The 13,997-nt window shown below is 42.7% G+C and overlaps 1 protein-coding gene across 1 annotated transcript in view; it reads left to right on the forward strand.

Annotated features, from left to right (window-relative positions):
- The window catches only part of GlnRS (Glutaminyl-tRNA synthetase), a 30,755-nt gene extending 17,117 nt beyond the window's left edge, over window positions 1–13,638 (forward strand). The window contains exons 9-16 of the mRNA XM_084578812.1: window positions 1,055–1,416; window positions 2,158–2,245; window positions 2,375–2,460; window positions 3,922–4,183; window positions 6,821–6,948; window positions 7,392–7,458; window positions 10,056–10,181; window positions 13,087–13,638. Of these exons, the coding sequence (XP_084434938.1) occupies window positions 1,055–1,416; window positions 2,158–2,245; window positions 2,375–2,460; window positions 3,922–4,183; window positions 6,821–6,948; window positions 7,392–7,458; window positions 10,056–10,181; window positions 13,087–13,137 (1,170 nt within the window). The 3' untranslated portion in view covers window positions 13,138–13,638. The remainder of the gene's footprint in view (window positions 1–1,054; window positions 1,417–2,157; window positions 2,246–2,374; window positions 2,461–3,921; window positions 4,184–6,820; window positions 6,949–7,391; window positions 7,459–10,055; window positions 10,182–13,086) is intronic.
- The last annotated feature ends 359 nt before the right edge of the window (window positions 13,639–13,997 follow it).

The raw sequence follows: 13,997 nt of genomic DNA on the forward strand, positions 1-13,997 counted from the left end.
TGTCATCTGATCTGTTAGCTTGAGCCAGCTCATGTTAGCAAACTTGGTAATACTGATGAGGCAATGTCCTTTGGCTGTTTACAGGCACTTTTGCAAGCATGCATAACAGCTGATAAGTGTTGAGCTCTTGTCTTTGCAAAAATATGTAGACACAAACGGTGCAAGAAAACATGAGAGGTGACAAAAAGTTAATATGGACTTGTTGGCTGACTCTATGGACACTTGACTTTCTTGGTTTTGACCTGATATATAGGTAATCTACTTTCTCTCTGTACTGACTGCCCTGAGACTGTTTCAGTAGTCTGGTCACCTCGCTGAACTGATGCTTTTGTACTGCCAAGTCAGCTTATCCAGTGGGGCTCACAGAAGTAGTGTATCGTTTCCTAGAAAAGCAAGCAAGAAGTTTCTTAGTTGCTGACCTTGTCCAGCAGTTTGCATTTGTGTTTCCTAAAAACTTACATACTCAGGCCAGGGGCTTACGTAAGTTTGCAGGTTAGTTGACTGAAAAGTTTGTAGATCGCCGGAATCGATAAAACAAGCCAGCAGATTGGCAGGCTTTATGGATTTTTCATGCAGGCGATTTTATGTCCAAACAATCGACGCTTTCACTCATGGCCAGTGTTCATCTTTTGATTCCGTGCTGTGGAACCTGATGGCTAGGGAAAATCTTTTTTTTTTTCTGCGCTCCTCCTCTAGTTTGTACAGTCTTCATTGTACAGCCCCCACCGATGTTCTTCATTGACTGTTTGTGCTCTTTCTGGTCCATTCTTCGTCAAAAGCATGCAGGCCTCTTTATGCATAACCAGTGTTCTCACTTTGCTTGTGGTAAGGCTACTGGCATTTCAGAATTAAAGGTAATGTAGAAATAACTCCATATCTTTACAAAAATAGCGTTATAAGAAGCGTCACCACCGCCGCATGCTCTATTAATGGCCCCTTTTATGTGGTGAGTTGGCCTGGAGGCGTTCATTGAAGACTGTCACTTTGAAGAGTGTCACTTTTCCCCCACTGTCATCTTGTCCTGTTACAAAGACCTTCTCTTCTTTTTTCCCAGGACATGCGCAAAGGTAAATTTGGTGAGGGCGAGGCAACGCTACGCATGAAGGTGACGCTAGAGGAGGGTAAGCAGGATCCTGTGGCATACCGGGTGCGCTTTGTGCCGCACCCGCGCTCGGGTGACAAGTGGTGCATCTACCCGACGTACGACTTCACCCACTGCCTGTGTGACTCACTCGAACACATCACCCACTCGTTGTGCACCAAGGAGTTCCAGTCGCGGCGCTCCTCCTACTACTGGCTCTGCAATGCCGTCGATGTCTACTGCCCCGTGCAATGGGAGTACGGACGGCTCAACCTCAATTACACGGTCGTCTCCAAGCGCAAGATTGCCAAGCTTATCGAACAGGGTGTCGTCAGGTGAGCTGGCGGAGCTTGTGTGGTGTGTTTTGCCTTTGTTACTTTTAAATTGGCTATTAACTTCGCATTTTTGAGGTATTGGAAAAAACTAAACCCTTGCAACAACTAAGGCCCCTAGTTTCCCGCAGTTTTGTGGAAAATTGCAGATTTTGCAAAATTGTAAGTTAGCAGCCGAATTCTTGGCTTTGGTAGTATTGCCGCGGGCATGAGCAGAAACAACAATATAATGGAAAAATGACTATTTTAAAACCTTTGTTGCATGAATATAGGTGAGGGAGGAGTTGAAAGCACTGAATAATAATATTTAAATGCAAATTATTATGATTGTGATGCAGTCTCATACTGCTCAGGCCAGCCTTAGCCAAGCCCCCCCCCCCCCCCCTTCCCCCCCAGAAAATAAACACAGGCAGCCTGCTAAAAAAAAAAAAAAAAGAAAAAAAAAAGAAAACAGGTGTGTCAATGTAATTTAAGAGCCAACAGTTCAGTTGTGCATGCTACAATTGAGCAAAGCCACTTTTTGCACTTGCATGACGCACACTTTGTCCCAAGGTCCATTACAGCAGTCTCCACCTGGTGGTTGTGCAGACTACTGGTAGAAGGTGGCTGTCCTTTATGTAAAGTTTTCGCAGACAAGATTTTGAGGCATTCAAGTTTCATCACGAAGTAGTTTACTGCATATCTATGACGCTGCCTCCTCATGGAGTTAAACTTGATAGTAATCCTTTTCTCTTGTCATTTCAGGGACTGGGACGACCCTAGGCTGTTCACGTTAACTGCGCTAAGGCGACGCGGATTTCCTCCAGATGCCATCAACAGCTTTTGTGCCAAGGTACAGTGTTAGTTGAGGTTGCAGATGAGGCAGTGTCCACGCTTATCACCCCCCTCCCTTGAATCAGGCACTTGAACAGGGTTGGTTTTCTCATTTGCATGACAGTGCACATTCTTGGTCTCGTTACAGCTAGGGCTGACTGGCTCACTGTCTGCTGTGGACCCACAGCTGCTGGAGGCCTGTGTCAGGGACTCACTCAACCTGACTGCACCAAGGTCGGTCATATCTCACTCGGGTCGGATTATGCTAACTCGTGGATTTGTTGGTTGCGTTCGGGAGTGTGATCTGCTGTGCTTCGTGTAATTCCAGTCACATTTTCTTTTTAGTGTGAATGTTTAATCATCCTCTTCTCCAGAAAATCCGACATTGGCCCTTTGGCCGAAAAAAATCATGGGCATGACTTTAGCAACTGATAATTAACAGGTTACATGGTCGTGTGTTAATCGGTCTGGAATGGAATGGAATGCCTCCTTTCATACAGCCTCGTTGAAGCGGGGCTTTGTAGCTTTTTCAGGCAGTCTTTCTCAACGTGGTAGCTTGCAACTGTTTGCTAATGAGTATATGTGAGATAATGCATGCACAAATAAATGGTCAGTAATTGAGTGGAGGCATTTATGTAAACAAGAATTCACATAGGGAGCCAGCAGACAACAGCCATTGACACTGAAAAGCGTAGCTTCAGTGTCCCCACAATTATTCATTTTTGCATGAGGCCTCAACTTTTTTCCTTACCACACTGCTAGGCTTCAATGACGGATTTGAAGATAACATTTAGTGTTACTGGCGTTTTTTTTGGACGACTTGGTCTAGTTTGTTGTTCAAACATTGTATTTTTATTTTCTTCAGGGTTAGTATTTTTTCTGCTAAGTGGCGATTTGAAATGCCTTTGAAGTTAAGGTTGCGGCATGGAACATACCCAGCATGGCGTGAACATTCAAAACAGCACGTGCTCACAGAAGACTTGTTCCACGCGATGCTGCTATCTCTAGAGAAGATGTTTATTGATTCATCTAGCAGCAGCGACTCTTTCGTGATTATATCAGGAGGTCAATTCCAGTATTAGGGAGGCTATATTTTTCTCATGTGTTTGTTTTTTGTTCTTTTCTTTTTTTCTTTTTTGCTTTTCCATGAGTCACAGTTAATTAAGATGTAAAGTACCCTTATCAGTCTTTTTAGGCTAAAAAATTGCATGTGGAAATTTTTTTATGGAGTGCAAAAATTTGTATCAGGTAAAAGGCTGAAATCTGCCTTTTTCTGGTAGCACAAGAAAAAAAGAATTCTAACTGAATAAGTGAGCTATAACTCTCAGATTTGAGGGGCAAGTTTTAGCAAACATTTCAAACATGTTATACATTCCAGCAATTTTTGTGTAATCTTTTTCAAGAGTTTCAAGAGTTGTTTTCAAAGAGTCTTGTAAATCCAAAATTTATACTTCTGCCTGACCTTCTCTGTTTGACAATTTTTTCATATCATTTACGCTGAGTGTTTGTATTAAAACTAATGGTTTTAAAAAGTACATTCTGTTCGCATAAATTCTTTGCATTTCATGCAAAGCTTAGAGATGCAATTGCTTGTGCATGACTAATGGCTCTATAATTTATAACTGATGGTTGACAGATGCACCACTGACAGAGGATTTGCTGCAGTCCTGCCCTATTCTGATTGCATTCATTCAGGGTCATGTGTGTGGTGGAACCCATCCGGTTGACCATCACCAACTTCCCGCATGGCCAGGACAAAGAGGTGTCGGTTACAGTGCCTGACTTCCCGGCGTTTCCCGAGAAAGGTTCGCACACGGTTACGCTTGCCAGTGTGGTCTACATTGAGGCGACTGACTTCAGGGAGACTGGCGACAAGTCTTTCCGGCGCCTCACGCTCACTCAGTCTGTGGGACTCCGGCACACTGGCCTTGTAATCTCAGTCAGCAAGGTCATCAAGGTCAGTGCCACCCAGAGATCACAAACTGTGCAGAAATCATCTGCTTGGCTCAGAATATCAATGCCTTCAGTCCAGTTTTCTTCATTTTGGGTCCCTCTATGTGTATTATTATATTATATATTTGATACTGTAAACCAGATGTGTTTGTTAGTTTCCTTTGCTTGTAAGGAATGAGTTCAGCTGTGATCCTGTTTTAATTGTCCTCATTTTTACAAGTCATCTGAAAAATTTTCTTATTCTTGAAACTGGGGAAAAAAAAAACGAAAAACATTCATGTTCAATATATTCTGGGCTCCTGTTGCCGCACCTGTTGTCATCACTTTGAATTAAAAATTCTGGATGGCAGTTTCTTGCTGCTGAGCTGTGTTTTACAGGGTGATGCACATTTGTAATTGGTTATGCTATGGTGTGAGACGCGAGACAATTCTTTTGCACAATTTTCACATTAAACCATGTGGATTTGGTTTCCTTGAGCAGGCGTTCAACGGGTCAAGTTTGCTTGGTTATTACATGTAATCATTACGGTCCTAAAACAGATATTTTTATGTTAACATTTACAAAACATTCCTCAATACATATACAACTGTGTTTACTAGGGAAAAAGGGGACACCTAAAAATTTTGGGCAATAGTTAAACTTCACCTTTTATATGACGTGATGCTATTAATGGGTCCCATTTGCATGCTTCCCTTGCCGATTCTTTTTTGTGTACATGCACACTTGTTTAATAAGTTTGTGGCTCTGCTATCTTGCACTTATTCATTAGCATACAGTCATATGAAACTACACGTCAAAGACCTTCGAACTCGGCCATGTCATGTGGTCTCATAATGTTACACAACCCGCAGCCATGTCACCCATGTCACCCATGTCACCTGCCAACAACCACTTGCTAAAGGTCGGCGCTGACAGCGCCAACATTGACACCAATGCCGGATTTTTCGGAGAAGGGGAGACTGTCGGCTAGATAGGGCCTTCTTTCATACAATCCCACAGCTTATGCAGTAACACAAGAACAGCGAAAGAAGATTTCGGGGATGCATTCATTGTGGAGCGTGCGTACGTTGTCGAGCATGAACACTTTAAAAGTAGGGCGAGTCATTGCAGCCAAGAAATGCACAGGGAGAGATAGCCGTGACGACCAGAGTCACCAAGCATGGCATTGAGACATTTAACTTGCTTTTTTAAGTGGGAAGGCAGCACAAGAGCAGGCAGTACTTAAGTTGAACAGGATAGAACTTATCACAACTGTGTTTTGCATCTGATGCTGTGCAAGTTGAGCTGAGCTGTGGTGGTGGGCGTCTTCTGTTCTACATTTGTGGGTCTTTTTGCATGTGATTGGGCCACACAACTTTGACAGCATCAACAGTACAGTACCACAACAGTAAAGTACCATTCCTGACCACATTGTTGACCATGGTAGCTTATGGCCTCAATTGGCGCTTGGGTAGAGTTGTCTGGCTTCGAAACAGGCAGTTTGATGGCACTGATGTGCAGACAAGACAAGGGCACAGAATGGGTCCTCATTTCAAGCATCGATCCTCAACCACTTTTTACTTATACAGTGCAGTCCATTTCTAACGATATTGAGAAAACTGGAAAATTCTGTCGTTATAACCAATTATCGTTATATCTGGACCGGCAAAGAAAAAGAAAGGAGCACACACCCGCATATTTTTTAATGCATATAAGCTTGCCTACTTTTCAGTGTCGAGTCAGTCAGGTTGAACAATGCCAATTTGTCGCAAAGAGCACTAACCACTTTATTACAGGATATATCAATTGCCACAAAATAACATAAGATAGCATACTTAAAAAATTCGTGCTCTCTTGAGCTGCTGGTGACAGTCTTTTTTGCATGCATAAAACTAATCAACCACTGGATGAACTGGAGGACATCCCCAGCCTTGATGATCATTAAAATCGTAGCCCATATTTTTTTGTGAGGCATCCAACCTTGAAACCCTGCTAGAAATCACGATTAGTCTACTGTTTCATCGCGAGAATTAACGCACCTTCGTCGTGGTCAGCGCAATTTCACGGACGCACAGTTGGTGGTAGTGATGACGATACGGCTGCATCTTTGCACGGCGACAAGCAGCGATTGCGATAACGAAGCATTCATGTCCTAACCACAGGTAATGGCCTTCGTGCATTTCTTCAGGCCGGTTCGTTTTCACTGCTTATGTCAACGTTTCGCGTAATTCTCTTCTTAGTTTTTTATTCTTTTATGAAACGCAAATTTTCGAAGTAAACATGCACCAGGCGGCGATAAAGCTATCGTTTTATCCGATATGCTGCCAATAATCAATCACTATATCTGGTTTTATTTCTGCACAGGGGAAATGGAAAAACTGATAAATCTGACAAATCTGATCATCATAAGCGATATATTGTTATATCTGGTATCATTATAAGTGGACTGCACTGTACAGCTACTGTGTTGGTTTAGCTTTTTGTGTTAAATGTGTTTTGTGTTAAATTGCATTAAACAGGCCATTATTCTTGGATTTGAAGCCGCCTAATGCATATAAAAAGATATGTAAAACCAAGCCCGTGCCCATACATTAAAATGGTAAAGGAATTTTGGGTGTACACGGAGACCAACTTTTTCTCTTTTTTTTTTTTTTTTTCCAGGATGCCACGGGAAACATTCAAGGGTTGGAGGTAACATGCCAGAAAGCTGAGGAAGCCGAGAAACCGCGTGCGTTCATTCATTGGGTCTCCAAACCAGTCAGCTGTGAAGTGCGGCTTTATGACCGGCTGTAAGTTGGAAGTTGACTTGGCCTCATCTGAGGGGTGCAAGCTGCCACGCGTACAGTAGTCGCACAAATGATAAGTAGTGTCACAATGCAGCTAAAAATGTTTTGAGGCCATGTTACATTACAGCAGTAATTCGGAAGACCATTATTCTCACTTGAGAGAACTCTAGCGAGGAGTTAGAAGCATTGAACTGGATGCTTATCGACTCTCCAGTTTGGTAGCTTGGGTTTCTTTTTTCATAGCACCTTGCGCTGAATAGCATGAACAGCAGTGATTGCAAAGCATTTGGTGCTTTTTCCTGTTATTGTGAATGTGGGCAGCCAGCATTATTTCTCTTTAATTAATGCTTGTCTCCCCTCTTCTACTTCATGGTCATGTGCACTTGGTACGTGTTGGTTATAAAAAAGTCGTAATGCAACACCGTCCTTATTTGCATTGCTTGCAGGTTTTTCCACAAAAATCCGGAGGATGCAAGTGAGGTTGTCGGTGGCTATCTTTGCGACGTGAACCATGTAAGTTGTCCAAACTTCAGCGAGAGTGTTACTTCGCTGCCTGCGCTTCTTCACATTTTGTAGACTGCACTCCTAATGGTGCTGAGTGCTGTTCAGTGTGTTCTTTGCTATTTGCTACGACGAGGATGTGCACAAGTCTTTGGACGTAGAGGAGGGCTTCTCAAACTGAGTTCCACGAGCTTCCACTGGTCTGACCCCACCTTCTCTGCAACTATTTTTCCTATCCCACTTTTTTCTGCACATGCCAACCAGGCACAGTGCCTACTTCTTCGAAAGATTTTTTAGAGCGTCTGCTTTTCTTATCGTAGCTTGTTTCTCAATTTGGTACTGTCAGCTTTGACATTGTCCGCAGCACAGACCTTGGCATCGAGAAAAGATGTTGCACTCTGCTAACTTAGTTGCGTTTTAACTGGAGTGCCATAGGCCATGTTCCTCTCAATCCATGAACTTTGCAGCATGCAAGTTTCTCTGTCATTAAACGTATAAGCACAGCAGAAAGGTGCAATAAAGGGGTTACGGCACACAAGGTGACGCATGTTGGAGTTCATGCATGCATGCGTGTAGCGACTGAAGGCAGTTAGCCGAGCCAGACTAATACAGAAAATCGTGAGCTTCTCATTTTGTGTTTTTCCTAGCGTTTCAGTGGCGACCATCGGAGTAAAACTCTGCTGCTGGAGAACACATTGGCGCTGCAAAAACAGTATCTGCGAAAGTACAAAAATATGCCTATGACATGCTGCTGCTAGAAGAGAGTAGCGGATCACTAGTGAAAGCTTGCCGAGCCATCACACGACTGTGTGTACAGCCCACCTGGTTGTACTGCCGGCATTGGCCGAGCATGCAAATGAGATCAAAATTTGGTCTTGTGAGAGTAGTTTTCCGCATTCTTGTTTGTGATTTTGACATCTCAGCATGAGTGAGAGGTGGGGAGTTAATAAAAAAGTTGATTGTTGCAAAAAGCCCGCAAAAAATAAGATTGCAGAAAACACATAGACACCTACAAAAGTGAGCTGAATGAAACAAAAACCTGGATGAGTTCATGCACAAGCAGCATTGCGTGATTGTGGCAGCCGGTAGGGTGAGTGGGTTCCTTGGAACATGTTGACGGTTGTTGGGGTTCCTCGAGGCCAAAGGATTTGAGAACCCTTGGTGTAGTGGGAACTTTCTAATTAGGCTCGACTGTAGACAAATAGCTGTCATATTTTTGCGAGATAATTGGAAATAATTGAGCTACTTTGGTTAGAGTATACTTCCCTTTTGTGAGTTGTTTTAAGTGTTGTGAGGTACGCCTTAAAAGCCAACTGCAGCATAATTTTACTTGTGTCTTGAATGCTTGGTATGTGGTTGGGTACATCGTAAAACTGATCGTGACAAGGTCCCACACTTGTGAAAGAACTAGTACTGTTGTTACAGGCATTAAGAGGGCTGTGTAACAGGCATGTGCACTCGATGACATGTCGCGTAGTTGGGCAGCTTACTAGCTATGATGAAGGTATGGGAAACCGAGAACCATCTTTAAGTGGTATTAGAGTCTAAAGACTTGAGGCTAAAACGTGGCTTGACACCCTTAGTTTTGGCGCTGTGGTGAAGTGTTTTGAAATTTCAGATTACCGATCCCAAACACTATGTTGCTGTTGGGGGCACAGGGACATGCATTTTCGAAGTAAAGCAGACGATGAGCATTGTGCTGTGTGCAACGTGATCTGTTTGACGTGGCTTTTTAATGGAGTATGTGCTTGGATTAGTAGGATGAGTCGAAAATCTGCATCGTCTGTAGTGATTCTCAACAAAAAACATTCATAAGAGCAATGCTACTTTGCTATAACTTCTTCTGGCTGTGGAGTAAAACTTCCAAAGCCAAGGCGAGTGCTTTTTTCCTGTGCAGCAGAAGATAGTCCCCTGCTTTGCAGTTACACATTTTCTCTTCAAACATAGCCGATTGCCAACCTTTTTTCAGTTAAGGCATGTTTCCAACACTTTTAATGCTGAAAGTCATGGAAAAAAAAAATATTTTTCTTGATTGCAACGAATTTATCAGTTATGCCTAACTACAAGAAGTTGCCATAGATGGTGCCAGCTGCTCCAGCGACGGTGTGAAGGTGCCGCAGAGAGAGCAACGTCCCAAACAGCCAGGCACAGCGATACATGGCCAAACTAGTTGGGTGATTGCCATACAATATATGGTTGTTCCTCACCTGTAGGCTTCCCTTCTCTGCCAAGAAAAGGTGTCATTGAGTATAGCAGCACCAACTTTCATTGGCGACAAAAATGAATGGTAGCCGGCGATGCGAAATACCAAGTAGTCCTTGTTTGTGGATGTTCACTCATGGTGCCGTAAATTCACTCGCTTCGCTCACAGTGAATGTAGGGAGGCGCCTCTGGAAAGGGCAGGCCTTGGATAAGCCTTGCTGACAGCAGTTGTGTAGTCATGGAAACCTTTCATGTTTGAGTAACATAAGTTGTGTCTTGGATTTCTTGGTTGTTGTCTCTGTTCTGTAGCTTTTTTCCGGCCTTTACCTGCATCCGTTTGGTGCTGCAGTTTCCTTAGCCATCAAGCATCCCAAAGGGTAAACTAAATTTGACTTTGTGTTTTTTAGGATGCCATGACAGTTTGCAGTGACTCGCTGATTGACAAGTCCCTGACCAGCTGTTCAGTCTTGGACAAGTTCCAGTTTGAACGCCTTGGATACTTCTGCGTCGACCAGGACACCACACCTGAGAAGGTGAGGCTGATCAGAAGGTTCACACGCAGAACTCTTTTGTGAGCAATTTAACTGGGTTACTGTTTGGTCGAGAAAGAGTTCCTCAAGTCGCTGACAAAGCATTTGGCTCATTTCACGTGAAAGCCGGTGCATACTTACCAAATTCATCGTGCTGAACCGGCCCTCACAGCTTGTAGAGTTGCAGAGCTTAACTTGTCCTTGAGCAGCAGACAGTTAAAGATGCCTTGAACCCTGCCCTTTAGGCACAAGGAGTTATCACACGTGTAAGGTAGACTCACCACCGTGCAATTCTCAGGCAAGTTGCGTTGTTCTCTGTGACATGCAGAGCTCACAAATGCCATGCAGTTGTAAGGAACTCTTTCTCGTGGCTTCTCTATATTGCATCATCGCAATTTTCCTAGAGAAACAGCGTGATGAACGTAGACGAACATGGTGGATGGCAGAGACAGTTTTGACAAGCTGGTTGTCATGAGTGCCAGTGTTGGCAGCAACCAACCCAATCCAGTTCAGTCAAACTTGTTCAGTGAAACAGTGCTTTCCCAGGTGCACGTGAAATTAAACGGAAGGAGAGAATTTTAGTCAGAATAAATGGCTAAAGAAAAGTAGTATAAGACATTTCCTTTCTCAGCTCTTCTTCTTAGGTCGCTCATAGAGCACCATGCAGTCTTAAAGCTGTTTCTCGTGATCAACCTTTCAAGGCATCATTAAAGTTCTAGATTTTTAAATGATGAGACAGCAAAGCATGTCATGATAGTACCGTATAAGGCCCGCCAGTTGGTTCCATGCCTTATCTTGCCGGTGCTTTTACTTAGGTGTAAGTAAACCTGCTGAACCAGTTTCACTGGCTTCTGTGACAATATTGATTGTAAAATCTCATCATGTCTCAAAAATTGTTTATAGGATCTGGAATTCAGATCAGGCAAAAACTTAACATCCATATGCAGAAACACAGCAAATGTATATATTGTTGGCTAGTTGAATTTGTTTTCAACCGCACCGCACTGCTCAGGGCTCACGTTGCCCACCGCAACGGCCAATCTCTGCATTGACGTCGTGGCCCATTGCCTGCACAACTGCATGACATCCTCCGTTGTGTGGTGTGAAGGTGGCATCCAATGCTTGTAGGTACAGTCACGGTTCAGGCATTTGAGTTTTTGATAGTGGCTTGGTAGCGGTTTAGAACATGCGAATTTACAGATTCATATTAGCTGTGATTTTGTTATTGAGATTTTACTGTTGAACATAGTTTTTGTTGCTAAGCAGCTCTGCCCTCTTTTGTTTTGGTTTTAAATGGCACTGCGAGAGGAAACAGTGCACCACAAATATTATAAATCTGCTCCTTAGTCTTGGAGAAGTTTCATTTTGAATGCCTGAGCTCAAACTTTTGACGTTCCAATAATGGATGCAAAAAAAGAAGGGTGGTGGTAGTACTATATTTGATTGAACAGACTACTGCTGCTCGTTTCCCTAATTGTATTTCACCTTTGGTCTTGTTATTTTAGTTTAGTAGTCTACATCTGAGGATGTTTTCAAGGAGTGCAAAAAAAAAAAAGTAAAAAAAAAAGGGGGGGTCCGTAAAAAAGTGCAAAAAAAGAAAAAGGGGGGTCCCTGCCATTTAAGCCTATGCCATTGGGCTGTGTGGTCGCATTGCCCACTGTGGCGCCTCAGTTGTTCTGACAGTTTGTTGCCGATTCAAAGGTTGCATGCTTGGTCCGGTTGGGGAGCTGTGTTTTGATGGAGTCGAAACACAAAAACGACCGTTTTCTTTATGATGAGCACGCATTAAAGAACTCGGGCGGTGTAGATTAACCCAGTAATTTCAAAAGACGTGAACTGATGACTGCTGCCCCGTCATATCTCGGTGGCTAGGTTTTATGCATCAATAATGCTCAAAGTGCTTGCCTTAAATGACGCGCATGCCATGAATCTATCCTTCATGGACTGCAGCATTCGTTCCACAACCTGCGGGGGTATATTCTCGCACGCTTTGATAATTCTTTGTTTGAGGTCTGCCACGTCTTCAGGTTCAGGTAATCGCGAATATCTCGATACCTGTTGCATTCAGGGACATGCTGCAAATTGTATTAGCTTTGAATATTTACAGTCTTCAAAATTGTAATTGCAGCATGCAGTGTAAACTGAAGAGTTAAAAAAATAATTAACTAAATTTGGCTTATTAATGAAATAACTTTGACCTCTATGTCCTTATCTCGTGTCCGCCTTCGCAGGCGGCATTCACGATACTATCAGCGTTTCTTTTTTTCTTTTTTTTTTTAAATTTGTAAACAGTTAAAAAAAAAAACAAAAAACGCCCTCCATACATTTATTCTTATGGGAAGCTGTCGTGCCCAGTGTCCCGACATGGCAGCAGATGGAGCATGCACATAATGGGGAATAAAAAAAAAATGCGTCAGCTTTGAAATAATGTTTTATGCTTATACGTCCCGAGCTGACATGTATTTGAATTTGGTTCTCAAACGTATGACTTCAAAGGTGCTCTGCAAAACCAGAAAGATACCTTGAAAACTTTTCTTCATGTGCACTCCTATGCATTGTACCCCATGCTGTTGCTCCCAGCTATCCTGCCATATTTTGCTTACGTTGTATGTTATTGTTTTCATTACGAGAGAAACTATTTCCTTGTTCAGTGCCAAATAGAAGTATTACACTTGAAGTGTCAAAGTGCACTCTGCTTATGCGCAGTAAATTTGGGACTTGGCAGGGTTGCAACTCTCTTTGGAACTTTCATGGTCTACCGTGTGGTTCTGTCTGTCCAAAAATGTCACATAAAAACTGCGGCTATGCAGAGGGTGAGAGTGGGACAACTCTGCCTGAGGAAAAACGCTGAGGGGTTGTCATGTGAATGCTGCTTTGATTTGTGTTTTTTTTTCTTTCCTGCTTCCAGATCATTTTTAACAGGACTGTAACGCTAAAAGAAGACTCTGGCAAGAACTAAACGTGAAGCTGTGGATGTTCTAGGTGCCTCAAACTTTTTGTGTGTTGGGAACACACCTCACGACAACGCACAACGATTCTTTTTCGAATTTGTGTACAGTTGACGCTTATTGGAACATACTCTGCCCTGCCCGCCAAAGTCCTATTTGTTTTTCATGTAACTGTAACGGAAGTGAGTGCCTGTACACGCCATTGTTGATGATTCTCTAACCCGCAGCACTTCCTGACAGTTGGAAACATCTACATCCCCCTTATGAAGGGGAAGAACAGCGAGCAGTGCATGCAGTAGAGCTGTCGCTCGCTTCTCATTGTTGTCTGTTACTTCTTTAAACATTTTTTTTTCTTTTTTTACCAAGCTAGTACTATAGTAATGCCATTTTTTTCAGGACTGCCACTGATGCGTGTTGATAAGTTTATTTAAATGCATTTGGGGAAGGGCTTTTTGAGGGAGACGTTTGTATGTTGACAAAAAAAGATGTGCATAAAAGCATTTACACAGATATGTCTGTTGTCTGATGTTTTATTTGTTGCATGCTATAGGTTATAAAGAAAAGAAAGGTGAGCTGTCCTTTGACACAAAACAAATTGGTGAGTTGTAAGACATATCTGCTGTAATGAAGTGTGAAATTGTTCTTGATAATCTTTGTTAAAATTATGCATTCTGCATAATTCTGCATAATAAAGAATACGCTTGCAGAAATGATGAAATTATGCAATTTGTAGCTGAATGGGATAGTAGATAGAATTGAAATCATCCTGCCTCTGCAGGTGGATGTTGTTGCATGAATGAATGGCATGCTTTTTCTTTTTCTTTTTTTTTCAATTTTCTAGCGTGCTGCTTTAGTTAAAGGGAATGAATAT

This window comes from Amblyomma maculatum, chromosome 9, assembly GCF_055883805.1.
Source record: "Amblyomma maculatum isolate TAMU_Amacu chromosome 9, ASM5588380v1, whole genome shotgun sequence".
NCBI lineage: Eukaryota > Metazoa > Arthropoda > Arachnida > Ixodida > Ixodidae > Amblyomma > Amblyomma maculatum.